Source organism: Salmo salar, chromosome ssa01 (assembly GCF_905237065.1).
Source record: "Salmo salar chromosome ssa01, Ssal_v3.1, whole genome shotgun sequence".
Classification (NCBI taxonomy): domain Eukaryota; kingdom Metazoa; phylum Chordata; class Actinopteri; order Salmoniformes; family Salmonidae; genus Salmo; species Salmo salar.
The window spans coordinates 135,631,832-135,648,632 of NC_059442.1; the positions used below are offsets into that span (position 1 = coordinate 135,631,832).

General features: G+C 43.9%; 1 protein-coding gene across 5 annotated transcripts in view; it reads right to left on the reverse strand.

Annotated features, from left to right (window-relative positions):
• The window catches only part of LOC106565090 (protein unc-13 homolog B-like), a 32,000-nt gene that overhangs the window by 4,031 nt on the left and 11,168 nt on the right, over positions 1 to 16,801 (reverse strand). For 4 of the 5 annotated variants that reach the window (XM_045690410.1, XM_045690427.1, XM_045690413.1 and 1 more), the window contains 16 exons: positions 16,553 to 16,716; positions 15,548 to 15,698; positions 15,353 to 15,421; positions 15,167 to 15,256; positions 14,818 to 14,955; positions 13,685 to 13,815; positions 13,515 to 13,600; positions 10,276 to 10,402; positions 10,086 to 10,182; positions 9,855 to 9,998; positions 7,212 to 7,289; positions 6,832 to 6,909; positions 947 to 1,035; positions 630 to 776; positions 334 to 457; positions 91 to 222 (listed from right to left, as the gene is read on the reverse strand). In XM_045690410.1, the coding sequence (XP_045546366.1) occupies positions 91 to 222; positions 334 to 457; positions 630 to 776; positions 947 to 1,035; positions 6,832 to 6,909; positions 7,212 to 7,289; positions 9,855 to 9,998; positions 10,086 to 10,182; positions 10,276 to 10,402; positions 13,515 to 13,600; positions 13,685 to 13,815; positions 14,818 to 14,955; positions 15,167 to 15,256; positions 15,353 to 15,421; positions 15,548 to 15,698; positions 16,553 to 16,716 (1,845 nt within the window). Of the gene's footprint in view, positions 1 to 90; positions 223 to 333; positions 458 to 629; positions 777 to 946; positions 1,036 to 4,619; positions 5,970 to 6,450; positions 6,472 to 6,831; positions 6,910 to 7,211; positions 7,290 to 9,854; positions 9,999 to 10,085; positions 10,183 to 10,275; positions 10,403 to 13,514; positions 13,601 to 13,684; positions 13,816 to 14,817; positions 14,956 to 15,166; positions 15,257 to 15,352; positions 15,422 to 15,547; positions 15,699 to 16,552; positions 16,717 to 16,801 lie in introns of those variants that run through there. The other variant, XM_045690429.1, reaches the window with a different exon arrangement.

Here is a 16,801-nt window from a genome sequence, read left to right on the forward strand (position 1 = left end):
GTAATTAAAGGATCAGCAACACAGCCCCCTCATCATCTAAGTAGTCACTTTACCACATGTGTATGTTCGCCTATAAACTCAAACACAAACTTTGATTGTGTCCAGTGCTATATCCATGACAGCACACTGTTTAGGGGTCAGGCTTTTGGCCTCTCCTGCCATGTGATCCTTGAGCTTGGAGAGCTGCCCCAGTTCCTTGGCTGCAGACAGGATCTGGGCCCCCTGAGGAGAGGAATGCACATAACATTAGGCGACGGTGTGTTTGGAGTAGAGTGTGGTGAGGAAAAGGGCCAGGTTTGAAGGTAAATGTTAGGGAGGGGTGTTAGGCCTTACGAAGGTGTCGTTTCCTTGGGGCAGGACGATGGTCTTCTCCAGGCTGCTCATCACAATCCTCCACAGCTCTTTCAGAACCCGCTTTAGAACAGTCTTCTCACACGCTGTGGCAAACAGCGTTAACCTGCATAGACACACAGACGTTTAATGAGACAACACATACAGCAAATCAACAAATACACAATCACGCAACATGGCACAACATACTGACAAAAACAACTGACTTCAGTGGGAATGCACCAAAATGGACGCCACCAAATCAGCAGCCAATAGAGAAGCAGGAGGGATCCACTCACTTGGAATCCAGGAAGTCCATAAGTGGCCGTAGCATGTTGTCGGAGTCGGCCTCCACCATGTTGCGGCTGTTGGCGTTGACTGGGCCCTTGATCTGGTACAGCAGAGAGGCCATCTGTCTCATACAGTCATCAATACGGACCTGGAAACTACAGGAGAGAAAGGAGCCACAGGGGTTAGGGTTCAGAGCCAAAATGGACTCCATATACTACAGACTGAAGCTGTGTGCATGAGTCTACAGTAGAAACATTATGAGTGACATAGTATGGGGAGAGTGTACATGTTGGAATCCTGGGACTGTGTGGGAGCATGTGTGTACCTGTTTCCAAACGTGGTACTCAGCTCATCCAGCACATTGTTCAGCTTGACCTGAAGCTCATTCAGGAGGTCACTGGCTTCTGTGTCCAGCTGCAGACAGACAGGCAGATAGTCAGACAGACGCAGAGAGCACACAGAGACAGTGTAATAAGTCTGAGTACAGAACATTTTTTTGTACAACAGTTAAGCATGATTCTCAAAAACCATAGATATGGGGTAAAACAGCAACATAATTCCCTTTGATGCCAGATAATACACATACTGTAAAGTATGCGGATTGTAAGCCAAAGTAGAGCACACACAATAATCCAGCAGCAATGGAGAAAACGTGTTATTTTGCTTTTTGCCAGTAGATGAACAAGCATGGCAAGAGAAGGCAATGGTCACTCAAACATCTTTTTCAGAGAAACTGTGAAAAATGTTTGAAGTAGGGAGATTCCCTATACTTGCAATGTCACTGCTACTTCCCTTCCAGTTAGTTACAGTCATTGTTATTAGAGCCAACACTCCTGTAGACTAACCCACCTTTTTGTCGGTAATAATCACCACCTTCAAAGAAAGCAGATGAAAGAAAATGGCGGTTTAATATGACAGCAGATTCATTGACTCAGAAGTATATCGTATTGGAGGACCACCAGGGGTCACAATGTGTCCCGTATCAACAACCACAGCATCAGTCTGACAGAAACCATCTCAGAGGCCTAAAGCAACCCCAGCCAGACAGATGACAACATGATGTGGCCCATTAAGCTAATGCTTCAATAGGCCAGCTGATACATGGACTGCCAGGGACTAGACTACATGTCTAGATTCCAGACAAGAGTATAGGACAGCTGTAGGGGAGACTACTGAAGGAGTTCTGCACCAGTGGATACGAGGAGGGCTTACAGGGGCTATAGGGAGAGATTGAGTATGTTTTTCATGAGCCTCCTGTACGTGTGTATACTGCTGAGTAAGTGACAGTTAGTGAGAGTGATACAGTGTTAGTGGAGATGGGCACTGATGATGTCACATCCTTACTACACTCACCTTCTCCTCGTCTTTCTTTTCAGGCTATCAGAGAGTGGGAGGGGGAAAAAAAGGAGATGACCGTATTTATCAAGAGCTAGTATGAGGTAAAAACTAGAAATACATGGCAAATATCTGATGGTGCTATAAAATAATATGGTACCAACTGGGAAATGTGTTGACCAATGAACCAGTGACATTTTTGTGAGCAGCATAGCTACTGCTCAACTATATAACCCAGGGAGAAAGGCACAAACTCTAACCCACCTTTTCCTCTGGGGGTGCATCCATCTTTGAGAGAAGTAAAAAATAAAATAAAAAGAACATCTGTCAAATGTGTCTTTTGTTGCAATAACTAGAGTACGGACCAGCAACAAATCCAACTAGCACTAACAGCAGGAGAAGATTTAGGATAATAGACTTAACCAAAAGACAAAATTGTAAAAAGAGGTACAGTAAACCTTTGCATACATACAAACTGTAGGACTACATACTGTATGTATGCAACACTTGTTTGTAATGAACCCACCTTCTCTTTGTCAGTCTATTGAAAACAAAAGAAAAGGGAAAATAACTAAATCATTAAACTGCATAGTAGTCTGAAAGTAAATGAAGTTGTGGGAAGGAGATGTCTGTAATGAAGCGCAAGACAGCTGCACTTGGATTTAGAGAACAGGTAAGGGACAACAGTACCATAGTCATATAGGGGAAGAGTGTTGCACCAAACAGATGACCAGTGAAAAACCCAACAAGATCAAAGTCACCCCGGTAACGATGGTGGTGTCCGTTCCCACCATGAGAAGGCACAATGACGTGGCGAATGCGAGTGTGACCACCACTACGTGAGTGGAGAGAAGGGCAGTGAGTGGGAATGACGATATGTGACCATGACGATATCAGTGACAGTGTGTCACTGACACAACCTCTACTACACCAACAAACCTCAACCTGCTCCTCCTCAACCACCTCCTCCTCCACACTTTCCTGAAGGGTTGGAGTGAGACAGAACACAAAACATACTGTGAACCTCCAGCTAGAGGCGGAACACTTGATAAACCCTCAGAGAACTGATTGATACACTGAGTCGGTTTACAAGTTACATCAGCCGACCATGTCAACAACGACAGCAGTATCAGACAGTACAGTATCATGTTCTGTATTTACAGTGCGTTCGGAAAGTATTCAGACGCCTTCCCTTTTTCCACATTTTGTTATGTTACAACCTTATTCTAAAATTGATTAAATAAACAATTTCCTCAGCAATCTACACGCAATACCCCATAATGACAAAGCGAAAACAGGTTTCTAGAAATTTGTGCAAATTTCAAAATAAAAACAGAAATGTACTTATTTACGTAAGTATTCAGACCCTTTGCTATGAGACTCGAAATTGAGCTCAGGTACATCCTGTTTCAATTGATCATTCTTGAGATATTTCTACAACTATATTGGAGTCCACCTGTGGTATATTCAATTGATAGGACATGATTTGGAAAGGTACACACCTATCTATATAAAGGTCCCACAGTTGACAGTGCATGTCAGAGCAAAAACCAAGCCATGAGGTCGAAGGAATTGTCCATAGAGCTCCAAGACAGGACTGTGTCAAGGCACAGATCTGGGGAAGGGTACCAGCATTGAAGATCCCCAAGAAAACAGTGGCATCCATCATTCTTAAATGGAAGTAGTTTGGAACCACCAAGACTCTTCCTATAGCTGGCTGCCCAGCTCAACTGAGCAATCGGGGGAAAAGGGCCTTCTTCAGGGAGGTGACCAAAAACCCGATGGTCACTGACAGCTCCAGAGTTCCTCTGTGGAGATGGGATAACCTTCCAGGAGGACAACCATCTCTGCAGCACTCCACCAATCAGGCCTGTATGGTAGAGTGGCCAGAAGGAAGCCACTCCTCAGTAAAAGGCACATGACAGCCCGCTTGGAGTTTGCCAAAAGGCACCTAAAGACTCTGACCATGAGAAACAAGATTCTCTGGTCTGATGAAACCAAGATTAAACTCTTCGGCCTGAATGCCAAGTGTCACGTCTGGAGGAAAACTGACACTATCCCTACGGTGAAGCATGATGGTGGCAGCATCATGCTGTGGCAATGTTTTTCAGTAGCAGGGACTGGGAAACTAGTCAGGATTGAGGGAATATGAACAGAGCAAAGTACAGAGATCCTTGATGAAAATCTGCTCCAGAGCGCTCAGGACCTCAGACTGGGGCAAATGTTCACCTTCCAACACGACAACGACCCGAAGCACACAGTCGGGACAAGTCTCTGAATGTCCTTGAGTGGCCCAGCCGGAGCCCGGACTTGAACCCGATCAAACATCTCTGGAGACCTGAAAATAGCTGTGCAGCGACGCTCCCCATCCAACCTTACAGAGCTTGAGAGGATCTGCAGAGAAGAATGTGAGAAACTGCCCAAATACAGGTGTGCCAAGCTTGTAGCGTCATACACAAGAAGACTCAGGGCTGTAATCGCTGCCAAAAGTGCTTCAACAAAGTACTGAGAAAAGGGTCTGAATACTTATGTAAATATGATCCGTTTTTTATTTAATACATTTGCAAAAATGTAAAAAAAAAAAACGTTTTGCTTCGTCATTATAAGGTACTGTGTGTAGACTGATGATGGAAAAAAAATACAATTCAATCCATTTTAGAGTAAGGCTGTAGCGTAACAAAATGTGGAAAAAGTCAAGGGGTCTGAATACTTTCCGAATGCACTGTACGGAAAAGGGATCGTCAGTTTTCTATTTGAGGTTCAAAAACAATATATTTTATATATATCCATGTACAGAACGTCCATACATGCACATACATAATGTCCTCGTCTTACACCCACCTGCCGCCATTCTATCATTTTGCCCATGTTGCCCTAGGGGGGGAAAAAGAGGGGGAAAATGCCCAAGTTTCTTTTATTCCTGCTAACTGCACAAAGTCAGCACCACAGTTTGAAGGTCAGAGTGATTATAATGAAGACCTGTGTGTTGGCTTTCCAGGACACAGATAGACATGTGGTAACAGCAGAATGTTCATTATCAGTCAACGGTTTATGACCATTCCATTATATTGTACAATTTTGAAGATACTGTAGTTTATTTGAGTATTTCTGTCAAAATAAACAAAACAGAATTTATTTATTTATTTATTTTAAATTGGTGCTTGTTGACAATGAAACTTGAACAGTGTGTCTTGTCTTTTAAGTGTCTAATTTGTGTTGACAGGCAGAAGAGCGCGAGTCAGCGTGCACTGTGAAGTTCCTGTGAACTCTTCCTACTAAGCTTCATCTGGGATAACTCAATTCCTAATCACTCCTTCCCTCCCACATCCCCCTGCTTCTCTACAGGAGCCCAGAACAGTCCGCCTTTCAAGTTCATCTCCTCACAGCACGATGCAGCGCTTCGACGACAACATCACGGCTTCACACAACCCCAGAGTTGTGCTTCTTTGAAAACACAGCTCAGATTAAAGTTCCACTCTCTACATTCATTAGATGAACACTGATTGTCTTACCTTAGAAAAACCCAACCACAAGCCATGTGCCATTCATCAGCAGTGAATAAAACAAACAATTCTGGATACTATCTTATTCCATGCATTTCACACTTTCACAGCCCCAATAATCTGAAACGGATCCTCTGGGTGCAGAAGTTCTTACCATTACACTTCCATACCCTCAAAAGACTAAAGACTCATCTAATTGGCCACAGGGAACTATCATGTGAGAAATCTAGCTCCAGTAGTTGACTGTCTATGGTTTTACAATGGGGGTACCTAAAGGCTCTATAGAGGGTGAATTCTATTCTACAGTCTTCTAATGATAAATACCCACCAGAGTCTTTCTCTCCTCATCCTCAGCTATGACCTGCTAGTCAGGGGGAAGGTGAGTTAGACAATACTTAATATGCAACAGGATCTACAACACCACTTTGGCAACTATCAAACAGCCTCCAATCAAAAGTAAACACCCACCTTCTCGTCCTCTTCTTCCTCATCATCCACCTGCTCGTCAAGCTTAAGCAGCGAAGGAAACACCTATTTCAAGTCAATTTGTCAAAGTCTAGTGCTACAATTCAGCCATGGACGCGTAAACCAAAACGAAGGGATTACTAGGCCAAACTACAAACTGCTTTACTCAACATCCAAACCACATAATAAGTGACTTACTACGCAGTAAGAACGGAACAATCATTCAGAATAAAGCATGTCCTAAACATATAGATACTACATTGTGCTCTTAAGTAGGGATGCTAAACATACTGTAGGGACGGTAATGAAAACCTATAGACCGCACATAGCTTTATGCACTCTAGGAAATTGATCTAGGGACATAATAGAATCACCAAGGGCATATGTTAATGTAACAGTCTAGTAGTCTACACAATAAGCACTGGCTTATAGCGGCTATTGATCTAATGCTTTATTCCACATGGCAGGATACTACAGTAGCACACATCCACTTCTCAACTCTAAGTCACGTGAACCATCTCCCTACCATTGCTTCCGCTTTTGCAATCTGGTACGGAAAGACACAAACAACATGTTCATAATCTTGTCTATGAAGAACAGTCACACACAAAAGCAATTTGAACCATGTGTTCACATAGAGCAAATAGTTGAGGTTCTTCATTTCTCTAGGTGTGATGCCAGAGTAGCACATCATTCACTGCTTTAAATCAAAACCTGCAAACACCTATGACTGCTCAACCGCCTGCATGAGCCCAGAGACACAACGCGCCTGTAGTCTTCTCCAGGAGGTTCCTGGTGGTCCGGAGCACAGTGAGTATGAACATTGTTCACCCCAACGCCATCTTACCCATCTGTGAAAAAAAGCTATTTGTTATCATCTTTTCCCGTACATAGTGTTGCTGCTTACCTGTTTGGCACCCATGGACTCAAACATCTTCTCCAGCTGGATACGCAACTGCTGCACGTTATTCATCAGTACACAGGGCTACAAAGGGGAAGAGAGCGAGCGATAGAGAGACCATTTAGAGGTTGAAACTCCCATTGAAAACACTAAGGATAGAGTGCATTCGGAAAGTATTCAGACCCCTTGACTTTTTCAAAATGTTGTCTAAAATGTCTAAAAACTGTTTTTCCCTTTGTCATTATGGGGTATTGTATGTAGGAAAAAAACAACAATTAAATACATTTTAGAATAAGTCTAACGTAACAAAATATGGAAAAAGTCAAGGGGTCTGAATACTTTCCGAATGCACTGTATGTTGTCTAAGGCAGAATATGAAGACTTACGATCTTCTCTTTGTCAGAGTAGGAGGGGAAGCTCTTGGTCAGAATGGCACTGTACTGCAGAAGAACTTTGGCAATAGTCTGTGGGGAGGAAAACAGGTCATTACAGTGTCATTGGAAATATATTATCTCATTACAACCACTAAACGACTGTCATCCTTTTCTGTTAATGGGAAGTGGCCTTTAACACTGGCTAGAGGCTAGTGTGTTTTTTTAGGTAAAGTTAGAGTGAGGGTATGTGAGGTAACTGTCGGGTAACTTTTCTGCCCTACTGCTGGAAAGAGTCCTCAAAGTAGGAATGCATTCCCTGAATATATTCTCTGTGATGAAAAACCTCAGTCTCTCTATAGACTGTGCCAGCCCAAGCTCAGCTAGAAAGAACGACTGTCGCATTAGACATTTCTATTTAATGAGAACATATCATAACCAATTCCTTTACACAAATGTTAAAGTCCCCCAGACAATGCTCTGGCTGCTTTTATACAAATAGGATTTTCTGGGGCTAATATCTGTAATAAGGGTATAGTACTCTAAAATAAAAAAAGCAATAGTAAGGATTTCTCTAAAGGGCAGAGTTGGCTGCTTTCCGAAGAAAACGCAATGGGCGGTCATGATCATGAATCACTTTAATGAGATTTGGGGCTATTTCAAAAGGTTTGAGCAAATGCCAAACTTTTTCTCCCAGTAACCAGGTTTCCATCCAACCATTTCATGCGAGTAAAGTACATGTTGGATAACATTTTTTTACGACAGGCCTGATGGAAAAGCTAATTTGTCGCTAAACTTTTCAAACGTCGAGAAAACAAAATACACTAGACAAGGTGGGATATTTTTGTGTGATTAAATTCATTGGGCGAAAAATGGCGGGATAAACTTGGAGTCACGCAATGATATGTTGCGTGGTCCTCACACTACAACTCGGGAAAGCATACAATTTATTAGGCTACAGATGAAATAAATTCTGATCTACTTCACAGGGTTGGGCCTCCCGAGTGGCACAGTGGTCTATGGCACTGCATCGCAGTGTCACTACAGACCCAGGTTTGATCCCAGGCTATGTTACAACCAGCCGTGACCGGGAGTCCCATAGGGCGGCACACAATTGTCCCAGCGTCATTTTGGTTAGGGGATGGTTTGGCGGAGGGGGCTTTAATTGGCTCATCGCGTATTAGCAACTCCTTGTGGCGGGCCGGGCGCCTGCAGGCTGACTCCGGTCATCAGTTGAATGGTGTTTCCTCTGACACATTGGTGCAGCTGGCTTCCGGGTTAAGTGGGCAGGTGTTAAGGAGCGCGGTCATGTTTTGGAGGACGCATGACTCGACCTTAACCTCTCCCTAGTCCGTTGGGGAGTTGCAGCGACGAGACAAGATGGAAATTGGGGGGAAAAAGGGGGTAAAATTTAAATTAAAAAAACTTCACAGGGTGATGAAAGTGCATGGTGATGAGCTTGATGTTGCTTTCCAATAAATATTTAGGGTCTTATTCTGGTGACATAATGATCAATGCTTGGCTGCCATTTGAGAAACAAAAATAATCTCACTATTTAGTCCTTAATAATCTCATCATGTAGGTAGCTTAACCAGGATCTGGGGAAAATAAATTATGAATATGACAAGATCTCTTCCCTGCCCAGAAAGCTACCATTCAAGCTACCACTCACCAGCTCTGCGAGTTATGTCAATATATGTTTGCTACTCACCAAATATGCAACAATTGTCATTTACTGCAGTTATGCCCGGTACGTACTTCCAGAATAGGTGTATATGAAAATGTACAAGCAAATGTATTGTTTTTGTTAATGTATTGTTTTTGACCAGAAAAGGCACTGCTAGGGTTTGAATAATGTTCCTGGTTTTCCCCCAAATCCCAGTTGGAGGGTCCCAGAATCAGGAGGGAATGAGCACGACATGCTAAATCCTCCAACAAGGATTTCTGGAAAACCCAGGGAATTTATTGAAAGTTCACACAATTTTGCAACCCTAGCGATGCCTCTTCCGGTCAAAAACAATACATTAAAAAAATTATTGCTTGTACATTTTTATTTAGACCCATTTTGGAAGTACAATACATACCAGGTGTAACGGCAGTAAATTACATTAGATGCAGGCAAATTTGGTGAGTAACAAGCATATTTTGACAAAACTCTTGCAGAGCTGGTGAATGGTAGCTTTCTGGTCAGAGATGTCATCATATTCATCCTCTCCCTTGCCCAGACACTGGTTCAGTAGGTAGCACATCTGCACTGTATGTACAAGCTCTTGGCTAGAGCGCACACACCAAGCACAGAGTGGGCACATTCGCAATATAACACACGTTTTTTATGAACAAAACCATTAGAGTTGAAAATGCGGTGGAAGTCCATTTATCTTGTATTTGTTTTATTTGGTACATGGAAATGTAACCACACGTTATTTTTATGTGCACTACGTCATCACGCACAGCCTTTGTCCGCAACAAGTCAATTTGCTGGAAACCTAGCTATTGTTTGAAAAACATTTCAAGCCAAAAGTAGAACTCAAGCATGACTCAGGGAGAGGTTCCCTAAAATGAATCTCACAGATGGTGGAGATATGAGAGAGCAATGTATCCCAACAGGCATTTGTCTACAGGTCAGACAGGTAGCTAGGACAAAGAGGGTAAGGTTACCTTGGCAAATCGTCGGCTGTAGTGGGCCATGACCTTTGGGTCAGGACAGTCCAGTTTCTTGATGATCTCAAAGCTCTGGTTGAGCTGGGTGAAGACGTCCACCACCGAGCAAGAAAAGAGAGCATGCTCAGATGTCTGCTGGAACTGGTGGGAGAAGGGGACGGAGACAATTGTAACTATATAGTTTATAGTGAAGAGCTGACAAAGATGGGTTATTTTCCCGTTACTCACTCCATCTTTCTTGTCTCTCTCCAGAGCTCCATGCATGAACTCCATGGAAACACTTTCATTCTCATCCAGCCACTGCAGCACAAACTGTAAGAACCACCTGCACATGGGAAAGATTGGCGTAAGGGGTAAAATAGAGTGAACCTATTTTTATACACATTTCTTAAGTTTAGACAAGTCATAGTTAACTCACGATGGGTAGTCGGGTACAACCCCTTTGAAGTTTGGCAGGTCCTTCACATACTCGTTGTACAGCCACTTGACCTTGAAGTGCAGGTTCATGTAGTCAGCACTCTTACACAGCCGGTGTTTCTCATGCTCTGTGGAGACAGACACCAGAGAGTGACGGTGTGTCTCTGAGGGTGTGTTTCTTTTTGTGCGCGTGTGTGTCATTGTGTACAAGTGTGCATAAATATGCACCTATGTATGAGTGTGAGTCATAATATTACTGTAAGAGTAGTATGGATATTTAGGGCACAGAACAGGTAGGATTCAGTAAGCTTGGAGGTAGAGGAGTGAAGAGCAGCCAGCCACCCCCAGCGGGCTGTACAGCCACAGCCAGGTGACATGAGGGCTCTCCTCTCTCAACTGGGCTTTGAAGTGGGCTTACTGCAGGCTGAGTGTGTGGTGGGCGGCTCCACTCCCCTTGTGCCCCTGGGCACGGTGATTAACACACACACACACACACACACACACACACACACACACACACACACACACACACACTCTCCTGTGAGAGACATCTTTCATTGGGAGTGTGAAAAGGAGTTTCATGAGGACAGAGGAAAGTTAGAGATGTACAATCCACCTCTGGGGAGAGGAGGTAATAGATGGGGTCCTGGGAGACATGAGCAGCTTTCACACCCAGCCCATCTACTCCCTGCGTCTGTAGCCCTCTCGCTCTGCACCGCATGAAGCTCTACTGTATCTCACATCCCCAGAACTCCTCCATCCTCCCCTGGGATCCCCCTCTCTCGCTCCATCCCGCCTCATCCCTCTCTCCATACTCGGCTTCAGTGTAGCTTGGCTCCCCATTCTTCTCCCTCCCTAGTCATCCCACTCAGCCCTCCGCCTTACACATCATTCTCTATCCTCAGAAATGAAATCAGAGACGGAATAAGTAAAACATCGTCGGAAACTGTCCGACCACAGAGAAACAGCCTTCCCTATAGGATTACCTTTGCATCTCTGATGGGAATGACAGTTTTCACTGGAAACACAGATCTAACTATGTTTATATGTTGGGGGTTCTGGGAGGAGAACAAGACAAGAGGAGTGATGGGGTGGGAGTTGATGCTCTTACCAGCATAAAACGTCTGCCCACGAAGGTGGAATTCAGATGGGGCTAGAACACAGAGAAATGAGCACGGACCGAAGGAACGAAATGAAAGACAAGAACAAGGCAACACAATAGAAATAAATAGATGAAGATAGAAGTGGAGAGGAGGATGGAATGGAGACGAGCCATACACAACTGATGAATGCAAATGGCTTGCCAACGTAACTTCTGTCAACTTTTGGCCAGATTCACACAGTAGTGCTCTGGTAGAAATACACTAAAATACGTTTTATAAACTGGGTGGTTCCAGCCCTGATAGCCGACAGGCTGACAGCCGTAGTATATCAGACCGTACACCAGGGGTATGACATTTTTTTTTACTGCTCCAATTAAGTTGGTAACCAGTTTATAATAGCAACAAGGCACCTCGGGGGTTTGTTGTATATGGCCAATATATCACGGCTAAGGGCTGTATCCAGAACAGTACCTAAGAACAGCCCTTAGCTGTGGTTTATTGGCCATATACTGTACCACACCCCCTCGGGCCTTATTGCTGAAATATCTAACGGCTAACAGAATACTGGCACATCTTGTAGAATAGCATAAGAAGAGGGTCTCTTATTTACAGTACAGTATGCAGTCTTACCCTGAAGCCACTGGTAATGATCAACGTTATCCATTACTGAAAGAAAGACATGGTAGAAGACACACACAATGCTGAGACAGAGACGGAGCCACAGACGGGGTGGAGAAGACAGACTGGGGAGATTTCCTTTTCCTTCTACTGTTACTTAGTACCTATAGTACACTCCACATGTACAGTTGAAGTCAGAAGTTTACATACACCTTAGCCAAATACATTTAAACTCAGTTTTTCACAATTCCTCACATTTAATCCGAGTAAAAATTCCCTGTCTTAGGTCAGTTAGGATCACCACTTCATTTTAAGAATGTGAAATGTCAGCATAATAGTAGAGAATGATTTATTTCAGCTTTTATTTCTTTCATCACATTCCCAGAGGGTCAGAAGTTTACATACACTCAATTAGTATTCGGTAGCATTGACTTTAAATTGCTTAACTTGGGTCAAACGTTTTGGGTAGCCTTCCACAAGGTTCCCACAATAAGTTGGGTGAATATTGGCCCATTCCTCCTGACAGAGCTGGTGTAACTGAGGCAGGTTTGTAGGCGTCCTTGCGCACACACGCTTTTTCGGTTCTTCCCACAACTTTTCTACAGTATTGAGGTCAGGGCTTTGTGATGGCCACTCCAATACCTTGACTTTGTTGTCCTTAAGCCATTTTGCCACAACTTTGGAAGTATGCTTGGGGTCATTGTCCATTTGGAAGACCCATTTGCGACCAAGCTTTAACTTCCTGACTGATGTCTTGAGATGTTGCTTCAATATATCCACATCATTTTCCTTCTCATGATGCCATCGATTTTGTGAAGTGCACCAGTCCCTCCTGCAGCAAAGCACCCCCACAACATGATGCTGCCACCCCTGTGCTTCACGGTTGGGATGGTGTTCTTCGGCTTGCAAGCCTCCCCCTTTTTCCTCCAAACATAACGATGGTCATTATGGCCAAACTGTTCCATTTTTGTTTCATCAGACCAGAGGACATTTCTCCAAAAAGTACGATCTTTGTCCCCATGTGCAGTTGCAAACCATAGTCTGGCTTTTTTATTGCGGTTTTGCATCATTTTATGGAATTTTCGAAGCCATTTAAAGGCACAATCAACTTAGTGTATGTAAACTTCTGACCCACTGGAATCGTGATACAGTGAACTATAAGCAAAATAATCTGTCTGTAAACAATTGTTGGAAAAATTACTTGTGTCATGCACACAGTAGATGTCCTAACCGACTTGCCAAAACTATAGTTTGTTAACAAGAATTTGTGGAGTGGTTGAAAAACAAGTTTTAATGACTCCAACCTAAGTGTATGTAAACTTCCGACTTCAACTGTATACTCTGGGGCTCATTCTTTCGCCATATAGTCACGACGCACACAAACACACTCAGACAAAAGGCCAGGTAGGGCCATTAAGACTGGGAAAATGGTATTAGTGGTTGAGGAGCTTGACCCCAAATTGACGCAGATTGGACACGTGTCTGCTCGGCTCCTGATAGGTCATCCGTGGTGACTCACCCTCCATGGCATACTTCATGTCCTGAGAGAACAGCGCCCACATGACCTCAGCACACACCTTCCCCACATTCAGCTCCTGAGGGAACCTGGAGGAGAGATGGTTGAGAGCATCATTACACACTGGAAATATTACAGGAGTACATACATTATTAGTGTGTGTGGATACTAACTGGTTGAGCACGGGTGTATAGGAGTTCCTGTCCTCCTCTATGATGGAGACTATAAGGGTGATCAGTTTGGGCCAGAAGTCCAGGTTCTTGATGCTTGGGCCCTGCTCCTCCAGGGGAAGATCCTCTTTGTGCTGGACCAGAACACAACCACACTCCCAGTCAGACAAAACACCGCATGTAACACTGCTGGATTAAAGTGATATCCCTTGACATATTCATATGAAAAGGGTGTTGACTCAAAAACTAATTTGGACCAACGGGCAAAATGATATGTAAATTGTATAGATACTCCTCTACGAAAGCCAATGATCCAAACTTTATGTTTCTATCATAATCCATTCAAAGGTTTTTGGAGTTTTTACCCTTGTAGGATGGTTAAAATTAGGGTGACAAAATGAATGGAGACCAGAGGAAAAAAAGTGGTCATAAATCAGGAAAACAGCATCACGTCAGCTAGGGGGGATACTGTGCAAGATATAAGGTTAACTGACAGGCTCACTGTTGAACCCGCCATCTTTCTTCTCGAATCCGGAGGACATAAAACAAATGAGAGGTAAGATAAATAGTGATTTTGAGACGTGACGTAGTATTTTAATATACGCTGTTCATATTCATGCGAAGTTCCTGTTCTTTTCCCAAAGACTTCACAAAAACAAGCGCATTTCTGTGAAATGTCAACGGAGCACTGAGAGTACTGCAAGCTTTTTATTTATTTTCAAATCCTTTTGCATTTAATTCAGCTCAATGTCATGCTAATTTTGATATTTGCGACACTCAGTAACAACTTGGAAGGCAAAAAGTAAATTCCTCAAAAGTGTCGGCGATAAAGCTGCACCACTCTGTCAACTGAGCTTGGTGCTTATTATGGGATGTATTAGGTTCTGACATCTGACTTTTTGATATCATGTTAATGGTATGGTAGAGAAAGACCCCACTGAATGATTCAGAACATGAACAATTATACTTGCCTTGGTAAAATGTATTTTCTAACATAATGAAGTGAAATGTCGTCACCAAAGTGCATTTTCAACCACTCTGGGTAGAATGGATAGACACCCTAATATGAATAACCTGCATTAATTCTGTTAGTGTAAATGGCAGTGAGTAGAACTGAGATCGACTGTGTGACTCACTGTGTCCAGCAGCTGGTACTGGTGGCTGTACAGCTCCTGGCAGTTGTTGAAGATGTAGTCGTAGGTGGAGTTGAGGCAGGCCTTGACACAGTCCCTCACCACCTGACTGGCTCTGGGGGGACTCTGCAGTTCCTGGACCTGAACACCAGAGGGAGATGAGCGTTACAGAGAGAGAGAACTCTTACACAGCACTATAAAGAGTGATATTATATGGTGATGATTTACTGTCATAGCACCGTACTGTCTTTCTTACTCATTGAGAGTTAGAAAGACAAAACACATCAAAGGCAGGAGTAGAGAAAAGTTTTCTTCACAGAGAGTCTTTGTAGCCTAGCCCTTTGGCCTATACCTTCATCCTGAAGAAAGTGATGCTGGTCAGTAGGTCCACAGTGGATTTCAGGTCCTGGAGACGATCCTTACTGCTGGCAGGGAAGTTGTTCTGAGGGAGAATAATTGGGGACCATTCCATGAGAAAAACAGAGATAAAAGGGGAAGGTGCATATTTAGAGGTCAATGTTAAAACTTCTCAACTTACCCTATATGTGGAGAGGTCAATGCGCAAGGAGTTGTGGAGTTGATCCAAGAGCTTGACAAAGCGCTCTTTCTGTTGGAGGGAAGAGCGAATTAAGGTGAAAATCATCCAGAGGAAGACAACCTGTGGTATATGACAACTACAAGGCAGATGGTGTTATTAGGGTTGGGAGAGAAAGGGGTGTGGGGCCATACGAACCCCAAAGTTGGAGGCGGCGAAGCGGTCAGAGGCGGAGACATTGGTGGAGGCGGTGGTGTGAGCGTAGAAGGCATTGATGTTGGCCAGCAAGGTGCTCATCACCGCCGGAACGCCAGGACACATGTACTTAGAGGACAGGCAGGCGAAGTGCCTAAACACACCAGGAGAGGGCCCTGTCAGGGAGGGCTCAGAGACAGCAGCTCAATGTTGGTTGATTCTACTATTTTAAAGTTTCATTATGTCTCTTGTTCACATACCATAATTATCGCAATGTAATGTTCAGGTCAAAATGCTAAGAACATGTTTATGTAATTTGACCCAATTTATACCACACAGACATCTTTCATTATGGGGCAAAATAATATACAGTAGCAGTGGATTTCAGGGACGTATCAGGATTTACAACACACTGCACAAAAGCAGGCCTATGTTTAGCTAGCTAGCACTCTCTCTGGGGTCAGGTTTTCACCCAATGATCCCTCACTACGTGGGATGGCTGTCTCATTTCTCCCATCAGGCCCCTGCCCCATTCCGTCTGAGGGATGGCCACCTGAGTGTGCTTTGTGTAAATGATGGAGCTGGTTAACAGGCATCTGTACGGAAAATGGCACCTCATGGAGACAGAGACATTTTCAGACAATTTATAATTGACTTTCCTTCATTTGGGGCCACCAGCGAATGACAACAGCACCAAATGGCTATTTCATATTAGAGAAAAGGGGGAGGAGAGGGGGAGAAGGACAGAGAGTGAGACGGAGAGAGCACAAGAGAGAGATAAGATAAATAACAGAGATAAGAGACGAGAGAGAGAGAGAACAAGAGGGAGAAGAAACGGAGAACGAGAGAAGAAAGAGGGAACAAGAGAAAGAGAGTGAACAAAAGAGAGGGAACGAGAAAGAGAAGAAACGAGAGTGAGAGAACAAGAGAGCGAACAAGAGAGAACGAGAGAGAGATTGAACAGAGCAAGAGAAAGTTAGAGTAGGTCGTCAGATTCCTCTGACTCACGTCATGGCCTGGTAGATGGACTCGATCCCGTATCGCATGGCAAACTCGTCCACTATCTCCTGGGCCACCTCGTCAAAGTACACCTTCCAGGCATCATCTCCTTTGGCATCTGGGATCCTCACCACCCCCTGGCCCAGAACGTCCGTTGAGTGGTGGAAGAGGTTCTGGAAGGCAGACAGCCACAATGTCCGTGTGATACAGAGACCCACAAGTAGCTGGGTTTCTGAGCTGGTTTAGGACTAGTTTCAC